General features: G+C 43.6%; 1 protein-coding gene across 5 annotated transcripts in view; it reads left to right on the top strand.

Moving 5' to 3' along the window:
- Positions 1–12,353, top strand: part of sim (bHLH transcription factor single-minded) — a 51,554-nt gene that overhangs the window by 32,092 nt on the left and 7,109 nt on the right. For 3 of the 5 annotated variants that reach the window (XM_031990974.2, XM_031990976.2, XM_031990977.2), the window contains 6 exons: positions 2,381–2,466; positions 2,661–2,750; positions 3,161–3,373; positions 7,452–7,642; positions 8,889–8,995; positions 11,680–12,159. In XM_031990974.2, the coding sequence (XP_031846834.1) occupies positions 2,381–2,466; positions 2,661–2,750; positions 3,161–3,373; positions 7,452–7,642; positions 8,889–8,995; positions 11,680–12,159 (1,167 nt within the window). Of the gene's footprint in view, positions 1–1,201; positions 1,508–2,380; positions 2,467–2,660; positions 2,751–3,160; positions 3,374–7,451; positions 7,643–8,888; positions 8,996–11,679; positions 12,160–12,353 lie in introns of those variants that run through there. The other 2 variants (XM_031990979.2, XM_031990978.2) reach the window with 2 other exon arrangements.

Genomic DNA, 12,353 nt, shown 5'->3' with positions numbered 1-12,353 from the left:
AAAGGGCAAATAGTATCGGATGAGATGGATGTGATTGCGCACTTAATGCATTGTTAGTCCCTGGTGCTTTGTAAGCAAAGCATGGGGGCTGTTATAGTGTTACAATAGCTTCTCCCGTCTCGCCTCCCTTCTTACGACATCGGTGAATTGAATTTCAAGTGGCTGCATCCCTCTAGAATACGGCCGCGTCTTTATTCTTCTCTTTTTTTCACCGCGAAAAAAAAAACACGGCCGAACGAAAAAAGACGCGACACCCTCCCTGCAACCTTTTCAGCGGCGGTTTTTCCTCTCGGCTCGGAAATTAGCCGGGGAACAGGTAAACGGGTGTAAAACTTTGAATTGGATGATCCCTGTATATACAGATGATCGAATTAACGTCGCGACATCGTGGATTCGATGAATATCGTCGGAATTGCTCGTAAGGGATGTATATTTCTGTTTCGATGAAGCTTCAAAATTATTTAGCTTCTTTATCACTATTTGTGTAATATTCTAATGATTAGGGTCCTCTGTTTTGCGAAATAACTTTGAATTGGATGATCCCTGTATATACAGATGATCGAATTAACGTCGCGACATCGTGGATTTGATCAATCTGGTCGGAATTGCTCGTAAGGGATGTATATTTCTGTTTCGATGAAGCTTCAAAATTATTTAGCTTCTTTATAACTATTTGTGTAATATTCTAATGATTAGGGTCATCTGTTTTGCGAAGTGCATCGGGAATTAACGCTAGTGAAAATGTTAGGAAGATCGTTGAATTACAATTTTGATGATTGAATTATATGGAAGTTGCAACAGTGTATAAGGGTTGAATAATATTGGAAAAGTTGATTTTCAAATTTGATATTTACTGTTGGACTGTGTATAATGCCTCGACACGTGAAATATTGGAGTAAAATATCTTTGTTCCTCGATGTACTCGTGATTTTCCTTCGACTTAGTTTCAAAGAATATTATGTTTGCCTTGTCCAAAAATGTGAAAATATTTCTAATAAGAAACATCCGAGTGCAAGGGTTTCGAAGCTACTCTGTAGCGACGATCGATCAAACGTATTCGATGGTTCCCGATGCAATTCCACGGCCGAGCTATCCTCCTTCGCCGTACTTATCGAACGATTATCGCGCAATAACGATTTCATCGAATCTATTAGTAGCGTGAGCGGCGATAAGCGATAACATCTGGTTAAAATTGATCGAATCGGTGTACACTGACGAGGTCTGCCAGTGATCAAGCCATTTTCCGGGAAATTCTGCGCGGCTGCAGAAAACGCGGCCCCTGCAGCTGCACCCGGTGTAGATGTATTGTAATTAATGCGCGGCCACGGAATACTTGGCTATAGGCTTAGTTACACATCGAGTATGAAACGCCGTTAGAAACATGTATATTGGATCATCGGGATAAGGAGGCGACGCGTGTTACAATGTGTGCCGTACGCTCAGACCAGACGACTCTCTTTCAACGCTTGATCCTGCGAAAACTGGAATTTTTCTTAACTGCAAAAGTGTCAATATTATGTTGTTTGTTTCAATATAGTGTTAATGGTGTATTACTTGTTTTAACACTAGGTTTACGGGTATTTATTGTACACTTCGTTCTATTATTCCTAAAAGATGCTCGTTTATTTAGATTGTGGAAACTGGAGATTTGATAGTAGGTAATTGGGGTACATGTCAGTGTGACCGCGTCAGTCAAAATCGGCGTAAACATTTACAAAATAATATTTCTAACATCCAATATGCGTCAATTTGACGCGTTCCGTAAACCTAGTGTTAATATGGTATTGATATTATATTATTACTTTGAATATAGTGTCAATATCATATTATCACTTTTAATATAGCGTCAATAGTATATTATTCATTTTAATGTGGTATTGATATTATATTATTACTTTGAATATAGTGTCAATATCATATTATCACTTTTAATGTAATGTCAATAGTATGTTATTCATTTTACTATGGTATTGATATTATATTATTACTTTGAATATAGTGTCAATATCATATTGCCACTTTTAATATAGTATCAATAGTATATTATTACTTTGAATATAGCATCTATATTTTATTATCACTTTTAATATAATATCAACAATATATAATTCATTTTAACGTGATATCGATATTATATTATTACTTTTAATATACCATCAATACCATATTACCACTTTCAACACAGTATCAATAGCACATTATTCATTTCAATACATTATTAACACCATAACAACTAAAATACAAAAATTCATAAAATTGAAAAAGTGCCATTCACAAAGCGCACCTTCACCAACAAAAAATCGCGTTCAGCCCCGACGGTTGCACTTCGAGAGATTGGTCCGTTCAAAAAATGTCTCACCGTCGTAAAATAATGTTTCAGGTCTCGGAGACGAATGGGGCGCCGCCCCGCCGCCCGCCAACCCCATAGAATCCAACATGAAGGAACTGGGCACCAATATATTGCAAGTAAGTACTCATCGTTCTCCGTGTCGTGTCCCACAAATCATCGCAGCGAACGATGTGTTCGCTCCTGGACAAGGTCAACAGCAACCCTTGCCCGTCCACGATTCTCCCAACACATCTACCACACCTATTTGAAAAAAATCTGATTTCATGCATTGAGTCGGATTTGGTTTCCATTAGCCTGTTTCTCGTTGCAGACCCTGGACGGTTTCATATTCGTCGTGGCGCCCAACGGCAAAATAATGTACATAAGCGAAACGGCCAGCACGCACTTGGGACTGGCGCAGGTCGGAGATATCTCTTCATTCATTTAATAAGTAATCAGTAATTTCACGTAAGCGCACCGATCGAGACCTTCTCAGACGAACAACCCTATCGATTCGTTGAATTGCCCCGCGCTCGAAACGGCAGGGCGCACTCCCAGAGCGGGAACCGTATGTTTGTCGTTGACCAATCTCTAAGATCGACTTCGTTTCGTCTGAAAATGGCCTGGTAGTCAGTTATCTTAATATTAAATAACTGTAAGCTTAGAAACCTCTCGCCGGGAAGAGTTTCGCATTCGAGTCACCATTTCTTCTATCGATCGTTATCGAGTCGTTGGGGACGGAATACGATGAAAGTAACAGTAGAGCCAAATAGAGGAACGAGATTTCTCGTTCGCCTTGAATCTGCTGACGGAAAATGTTGGTGCGTGCAGGTGGAGTTAACGGGCAACAGCATTTTCGAGTACATATACCCCGATGACCACAAGGAGATGTCGTCGGTTCTGTCTCTACCCCAAGGGCCCACGGGCTTCGCCTTCCCGCCGTCGAACTCGCGAGGCGAAATCGAACTGGAGTGTGCCTTTACCCTGAGGATGAAGTGCATCCTGGCGAAGAGGAACGCGGGATTGGTCACGGAAGGATACAAGGTAACGTGAAGCACGCGTTTTAATCTCGACACGTTCGCCACCGGCGTTTCTTCCGGTAACGACCTCCGCGATTACTAATTAATCGTTGTCCGTGCTGGATCCTTTAAAACTGAGAAATTTTAGTGTACGTTCGATTCTATTGAGTTTTATTGAATAGACAATTGTCTTTATAAAATGTAAATTAAATTCGAAGATGGAACCTGTAAACTTGCACACCGTGTATGTAATTTTCGGTGCGAACACGCGAAGGTAATTTCACTTTTCAACGTTTTGAGATACAAATGTGTGACACTGGTCGCGAACGCGTCAACCCTTTGACAATATTTTTCATTGCAAACATTCATTATTTCCTCACGAAATATTGCCATTATTTGCAACGTGCATAAACATCTTGCAGACATTATAGGAGAATTGTTTTAACAAATATTTTATATTGAATTTTTCTTATTTTTATATTGAAGTCGCCTCTCGAGTAATCTGGTTGTTTCCAACGTAGTTCCATATTGCAAAGGAACATTGAAGTATTAAGATTAATAATAGTATTAGAATTTTCACGCGAAACATAAACATCGAGTTATCGTTTCGTTTTCGTTCATTCGATGGCTAAGTTTCTTTTGCAACTGGAATTCTAATGAAACAGATTTCGATTAGTTACTGTCGATCTACCAGGTGTAAGTGTATTGCGATTAATTTGCGTTTGCGAGGGAATAAATTAGAGGCGACTGTTAGATAGGAATCGTCCTCGTTCCCCGTTGGCGAAAATACGGGGCCGATTATGGGTTTATTGGTTCCCGCGAATTGCGCAATATCCGCAGCAAACAAGCCGGTTAAAGCCAGTCTATAAGGGCCGGAAGAGGAGCCGATCGGTGATTAGCATAAGGCTTAGACTGCTTGCACAGGAAATCATAAAACGAATAAAAATTCAAATGCTAAATAAAAGATAAGGAGTGGTGAGCTAAGTAGGGACGGCATTGTCCTGGTCACGCGCGAGTCGGAAAGAAAACGGCTACCAGGTAGATGAGCGGCGCACAAACTCGCTCGGTTGCATCCGTTCTGTGCTATAAAACGCCGGCTGCAGATGTGTTTCATATCCGGAAACGTCGAAATTTACTTTTAGCCAGCCGCGAAATATTTCGTGCGTAGAAATATTTGAAATCTTTGTATCCGATTTTATTTCATTTGTCTATTCGTGTTCAACCCTTTTCGAAGATCCTTTGAAATGTACGAAACCTCTCGTAGATCAAGCTAAATTATATATCTTAATTAATAACAGAAAGGAACCTACGTACTGACCTCTTGTTGTTAAATTAATTAAATTATTCGATCGCGACTTAGTCTTCCAAATACAAACATTTAATCTCGATTGCTTAATTGATAGCAAAAAGGCAACTATGTTTTCTCTTGTTTATCTAATTAATCATTCGTTCGCGACTTAGTCTTCTAAATACAAACAATTCATCTTGATTGCTTAACTAATAGTAAAAAGGAAGCTACGTTAACTGTTGTTTATCTATTTAATCATTCGCTCGCGACTTATTCTTCCAAACACAAAAATTTCATCTCGACAGAATATCGACATTCGAGCAAAGAATTAAAACATCCTCATTACCTTCATTATTAAGTAAACCTTCCGAGAACTCCACAATTATACTTCAACTGTTCGATTCGTCAGTTTAATCTGATTAGTTCTAAATCCTCGAACAGATTCCATTAGATCTGACAAAACCCGCACAAGCATAAGCCCGATTCCACCTGTGCCAACATCATTACCGCAGACTAATCCATGATTAATTTTCGTACACAAATGACCCAAGTTTTTTTCCCCAATTCCGCAAACCCCGGCACGTACACGGATCAATCACGGTCCACGAGGACCAATTACCCTCGCCGATCCGCTTAAACCGATCGAACGACCGGCTCTCGGTATCCCGTGGACCGCCGCTAATCTCGATTTACGGTCATTAACATCGACGGACCGCCGAAATCGGGAAACTCGCCCCGCCAAATGTTCGACATATGCCCGAGCAATAACGACGCGACCCCGATCGTTGCTGCTTAACGCCGCAAAGGGGTGGGAAACTGTATCGGCGGGTTTAGGCGGGAATAGAAAGGGACCTGCCGACACTTCGCACTTGCCAAGCAAAAGGAGAGACGGCCCTCGAGAAGGAAAATGTTTGGCAAATAGCTCGTTCAAGCCCGCAGCGCTACGATGGCGTTCAACGAAGTCATGAATGCAACCCCTGTAAGCTGTTAGGCGAGCCCCCGGGGGAGGGGGCGAGGCACGGGGGACCGGGACGGCTTTTTGTATGGCACTTAGACGCACAAAGACCGAGTCGTAGTTGGCTTATCCTCCTGTCCAAGTGCTAGCACGCGTTTCGTGGATTTCCACGTGGATTCGGACATAGCGGACGCGACATATTGGACCATCTCGGCGATTGGCTCTGCGTCTTCGGAGAGAGTGGAGGAGGAACTTCTGGATTCACGGAATTCCAGGGATTTCGGATGCTTGAGGTAGTGGAAGTTAGGAATATTCCTTTTTGCGTTGAATTGGAATAGAAATTAGTTTGTAGAGGAGCGCTTATGTGTTAGACGAAGGAATTGGAAGAATAGAAATTCAAAGTAGTTTGCAATGTAGAACAGTCTAATGTTAGATCAAAGAATTGGAAGAATAGAAGTTAAAAGTAGGTTGCAATGTAGGTCCTTAATGTATTAGACGAAAGATGATTCCTCAGTGAGAGTATCGTATATGGAGGTGATTTATTTGTTAGTTCATTGAATAAATTTCCATTTTCAAGGCTAACACGGAATAAATTGATTTGTTAAACACAATGCTTTCGATAATAGAAGCTCTCTCTTCTAATTAGGAAATGATTGACGAAGTGATTTCGATGGCTCCGAATGAGAAACACGAGAAACGAACCTGTCGGGAGGGTAGTATCGACGGTACAACACCTGCAGAATGTTGAAAATTCCGTGAAGGAGGCGTACGCCGTTCGCTTTCGCGAAAAAGCGAAATAGTTCACGGATGAAGCCTGCTCGGTGACCCGCCGCGGGGGCGAGGCGGCTCTCTTGAGCCCGTTTCCAGAGTGAAATCGAGCGTGGGCCGCGCGCCCTTGCCTCAAATTATTTTCCTTTCCACGAGTTTCGCAGGCACCCTCGTGTTCCCGTACTCGCACGTTGCACGGGAATTGCATACGGTAGGAGAGGGACATGCAACGCGGGCATACGAATAAGCCTATTTGCTTCACAAATTTCGCCGGCGCCACTCGAGACGCAACGCGAGAGAGCGCCGCTGAACGAGGCTTTTTTTCGTTTCATCGGCCATTTAATTAAGCAGGAATTGTTAATTTGCCCCCGGTAGTCGGGATCGCTCCACGCGAAAATCCGCACTTCAGCCGCCGCCCCGCGTAACCCCCCTCGAGTGTCGCACTTATGCTCTATCAGGATTCCCGGATAACGTTCAGAATAATCGCGTGCATACGTGTAACTAACGATAAGTCGCCGTGTCAAGTGTCCCTCGCCCTTCAATCCCGACGATTCGTTTGCATCTGCGCGCCCCTCCCTCCTGTCGTCCCCGGAAACCGCATTTTAACTGCCACGTCTTCGTTAATTAATTATTCACTCGTCAGTGATGGCTAGTGTTCAATCTCGATGACAGGAGAATCATCCTCCATCCCCTAAATATGTAATGCCAACTTCGTGCCAGCGTTTATTCTGTGAAATGGAAGTTGGATCCGAAGGAAACGATACTAATCGATCGCTATTGTCTTTATTCCGTCGTCTAGTTCACGCATCAGTTTAACACTGGATTTACGGAACGTTAGTCTATACTTTATTCTATTGTTCCTAGAAAACTACGTTCGTCTATATAAATCGCGAAAATTGTAACTTCGAAGCTAGAGTATTGCAACGTGTATTCGTATAATCGCACGAATCAAAAACCATTCGAACTCTTGCTAATGTTTAAAGAACTCGATATCCGTCAAATTGACGGGTTCCGTGAATCTGTTGTTAACCTCTTCACTCAACATTTCCCAATAAACTTGATCCACCTGGAAATCACCGCTACTTGTTACAGGTGATACACTGTTCAGGCTACCTAAGGTGCATCATAGAAGGACCGGAACCGGAGAAACAGATCCGGAACATCGTCCTGGTAGCAGTGGGCCAATCCCTGCCGACGCATTCGATAACGGAAGTGAAACTCTACCAGAACATGTTCATGTTCCGCGCGTCGTTGGACTTGAAGCTGATATTCGTCGACGCGAGGTAAGAGGCTCGTTTCCTCGCTAATTAAGCTCTTCAGGGACGAATTTCCTTTTAGAACAGGCAAAGATGGTTTCAATTTCTCTTTGCCTGCAGTTCATATTATTCGAATTGATATAAATTAAACAATACGATGACGAACGAAAACAATTATAATAATTATACGTGAAGTATACGAAAATAAAGCACGTTCGATGTACTTCAATATTAACCTCTTGCCGTACAATGACCGGTGAGACTCGTGAAGATTTCCAGACCAATTTCACCACAATCAATATTATTCATTAACCACGGATCGAACAACTATTGTGCTATTATCATTGTATTATCTTCAAATGAAATTTCCATTTCATTTCCAAATTTCCAAATTGTCGATAGTAAAATACACGAGCTTAGCAGGGAAAGTAAATAATAGGTAGAATTGGAAGAATAGAAATTAAAAGTAGTTGTATTAGAGTCCTTAATGTAAATAGTACGCCGAGAGGTTAAACTCCAATCAAATGCATCCACGCGTATATATCGCTACGCTCGGAGAGGTTAAAACCACGCCTGCGAAACCTCGCGAACCCGTAAAAATGGCCGCTCGCTTCCGTCGCGTTTATTTGCCACTGTCTTGGACGACCGATGAAGACGAAAGGAAACAGGACAAAAAAGAATCGACGGAAACGGCGAAACGGGCCAGATTATTTCTGCCGGTGTAATTACGACGCGGTGTTGAATTGCGTCGTCGATATTTCGACGCCGGAGGGAGAGGAAGGGTCCTCGGTCCGCCGGCCATTAAAATCAGTTTCGTGTTACCGCGGACCCGTGGACGTTCTTTCTCCCTCCCCCCCCCCCCTCTCTTTCTCATTTTTTCTCTGCCGTTCGTTCCTCGCTTTTTTCCCGTTTTTTTTTCTGGTTCGTTCGCGTCAAATAAATATCCGTTGCGGACAGGGTTATATCATGTATACGCTCGTCGTGCGTGTACACGCTTGGGAAATGAACACGTGGCGTATAAATACGGGGGCCGCCGCGATGGAACGCGGGATGAAATTTTATACGCGGACCCGGGAAATCGATTTCACCCGATGACGGGTTATGTAAACTCCGAATTGCACGGAGCTCCTGTAAATACGAGTAAAAATGAGCGGGAGAAAGGGAGAGCGAGATAAAGAGAGAGAGAGAGAGAGGGAGAGAGGGATCGTTCGATCCAGAGTCACGGTTGGAAAAATATTGTAACGGGGTGTCCTTTTTTTCGGAATTGTTACAGGGTGGCGCAACTGACCGGATACAACCCGTCGGATCTGATCGAGAAGACGTTGTATCATTACGTGCACGCGTGCGACGCTTGGCTACTGAAGTACAATCATGAAGTATGTAAGTACTGGCTCACGAGTGATTACCAACACTCATTAATCATTCAATACGAGAGTCCTCTGAATTCCCGAAGCGACATTCCGCTTGTTACGCGACGATGGCTGAGACTCGGCTTTCCCTTTCGTTGGATGCCGATAGTAGCGATTCAACGGCGATCGAGAGTCTTGAACGCTGAAATAATCTGCGTACTCGTTTTCAACAAATCTGAGATTCTATCTGAGACCCGACCGTCGAGCTTCTGGCAAATATGGGCACGACGGACTCATGGAATGTAGCATTGAACTTTGTTTCTTTGAATTGTGGTTTAGTTTCTCTGCAAAAGGAGCTTTTGTCGATCAAAACTGAATAGAGACGAATAACACCGTTCATCGAGAGATTCTGTCACGAAAATTTTGAGCGTTTCGTATGTTAACACTAGAACTATCAAGCATCGAAATTGACTTTTCGAGATTCCTCTATAAAAATTGACAGGAATGCATCTATTGAAGCTTCAATTGATTTACAATTTAGTTTGCGTATTAATCACTTCTCAGAGGCGAATCTGTTATATTTTTAATAATCGCGAAAAGGAGAAATCAGGAATGGATAATTTTGACTCGTTCGGTAGTTCTAGTGTTAAAACTTACACTTTCGTAACGACGTCAAATGATACTAAAAACAATTACTAATCTGATATCACAGTACTAATGCTTCATTATTACTTAGTTACTTAAGTCATTAAATATTTTTATCCCATTCGGAGCTCCAGTCATCGATGACCACCGTGACAGTCAACGTTAACCCTAGATTTACAGAACGAGCCAACTTGACTCACATTGAATTTTATAAGCATTACTTGGCAAATCTTTGGGTTAAATTTTATTAAAGCAGTTATGCAAATATATATCCTAATTTTCTCTTGAACCTCAATTTCCAAGATCTAAATAAACGAGCAGCAATTTCTCTAAAAACAGTACAACAAACTATCAATATGTACACTATCAATAAATCTAGTGTCAAGGGGTTAAAATCGCGATACACCCGACCTGCTTCCCGTGCCCCAGACCATTCTACCGGGTGACACGATAGGAACTAACATATTCGCTAGGATCTCCTCTAAGTTCAGCGATTGCTTACCCCCAAACTTCCGCGTCGTTTCCTCAATTCGAAAGCTCATAGAAGTTCTCGTACGAAAAATTCGGAACAAGCGAGTAGCGGGGTGTCGGCCGGAAATAGGCCCTATTTCCACCGCGGCGCGGCGTCCGAGAGCGGTCTCGGGGGCGTCGACGTGGTATCCGAGTGCTCGAAGAAGAGGCTCTCGCAAGGCCAGAAGCAGCTGACGCTGCTTAACTCGGCGACGCCCCGGCTGGCGAAATATCCTTTGATCTTTTCCTTTCTCCCGTCCGCGGTAGCCGAGTTTCGAGGAGAAGCCCGGCACCACCGGCAACTGTAACAGCATTTCCCTTTTTCTCCTCTTTTTCCTCCGCCTCCGTACGTCACTGTACGTAGCCGCGATCGAGCCCGCCCGCGCGCCAACACGTTAAACATCTAAGTATGTGCACACGCGGTACATACAGGGTGTACATTATTGATTGAACAATGCCGCCGCGCTGGTACAGGCGGAGAGCAAAGGAGAGAGCGCGCACCGTTGTGTGTGTGTACGCGCGCACGTGAACCAGGGACGGTGTGTGCGCCAGGGCGAAAGGGGCGGGAGGGCGGCGGCACTGTTCGCAGCGGTGGTGGATAGAAGGAAAGAGGGATAAAAGGGGGTGGCGCAGAAGAGGGCAAGAGAGGAGAGGCTGTTACTGCTATCACTGTTTGAACAGACTCGCAGTTTCACGAGCGCGACTCGAAGGGAGCCCTGACATAATGCCGCTAATGTCTGCGCCTGCGGATTGCACGATCGACGTTACGCCCCAAAAATTTTCTTTCCGCCCGCCGTAACTCTCTGTTCCTTGCAATCTATGCTGAGATCTAAATCCGAGGCAGGACTCTGCTCTTCGTTTTAACCGCTCGCACTCGGGGGGTGTCTCTTGGACATTTGATGCAGCGAAATTAGAACGAACATCGCGTAGGTACCTGTCGGTATAAGAAAAAATGAAATATTGAAGAGGAAAGCTGATATAAGTTTTAGAAATACGTATTCATATAGCTTAACGAAAGAATCGAACTAACGAACGAAATTCAGATCGCGTAAATTATCTGTCAAAACCGCGTAGTGTTCCAGTTTACCGCGTGAGAAGTCCACGTAAATCGAGGTGTGCAATGCATCAGTGAAATGTTGAAATACAACTGTTTCTTAATTTATGTATGTTATTATTAAAGGGATGTCGTCTATGTCGTAGAATATTGAACATTTGTAGTATCAAACTGTCGAGTGCTAAGGGTTGAATAGCTGCTTGGCTATTGGGAGCAGACGGGGCTTAAACTGGAGCTATCGAACCGACCCATTCCTAAATTCTCCTCTCAATGATTAAAAAGGCAACAGACGCTTGTCTGCGAAATTACTAAAGAAATTTGATTTTGAGCAAACTGAATCGTCAATCGAAATCTCAATGCATCCTTAGAGTCCCACAGAAGAATCTGAAAGTGTCAGCTTGAGTGCCCGGTAGTTCTAAGTTGGAACTCGGCTAGAACTTCAATGTTCTTTTAAACAACTAGTACAATAGTATTCACGGATCCACGTTTCCTTCTTTTGTCGACAGTGTTGTGCAAGGGCCAAGTGACAACGAAGTACTACAGGTTTCTGACGAAGTACGGAGGATGGGTCTGGATGCAGTCTTGCTTCACGGTGGTTCACAATTCCAGAAGCTCCAGGCCGCACTGCGTCGTCTCGGTGAACTACGTGTTGACGGAGCGAGAGTGCAAGGACCTTTCGCTAAGCTGCGAGCAGACGTGCTCCTGCTCTAGCCCTGAGAATCCGCCTAGCGCGGCTCTGGAGGCGCCGACGCCTGGCAGCGGGGCGAACGATTTGGACAAGCATGATCTCAGTCCGCCCGCGTTCAGGAGCAGGACCAAGGAACCGGACGATAATCATTACACAGACTTGACCGCTTATTCGAACCAGGAATACATCGGGTCGACTAACCATTACATGTCATCGCCTTACGGGACCCATAGCGTGAACGGCAACGCTCACGAAGACGGGTCGTACTACAACTCCGATCTCTTTTACCCATATGGAGGTAAGGAGACCAACTGGTAAACTTTAGAATGCTCTTTCTGCTAGATTGGATGAAATGTTTAACACGTTGAATGCCATGGGGGTATTGTAGTTTACTCGGTTAAACTATGGTTATTTGAAAAGATTCTATATTGTAAATAATGCTGCCTACGGTGACATTCAGCTAGATATGCAATAATAATGCAATTCAAATGA

Source organism: Nomia melanderi, chromosome 2 (assembly GCF_051020985.1).
Source record: "Nomia melanderi isolate GNS246 chromosome 2, iyNomMela1, whole genome shotgun sequence".
Classification (NCBI taxonomy): domain Eukaryota; kingdom Metazoa; phylum Arthropoda; class Insecta; order Hymenoptera; family Halictidae; genus Nomia; species Nomia melanderi.
Note: the sequence above shows the minus strand (reverse complement) of the source record. Positions and strands in the feature narration are given on the sequence as shown.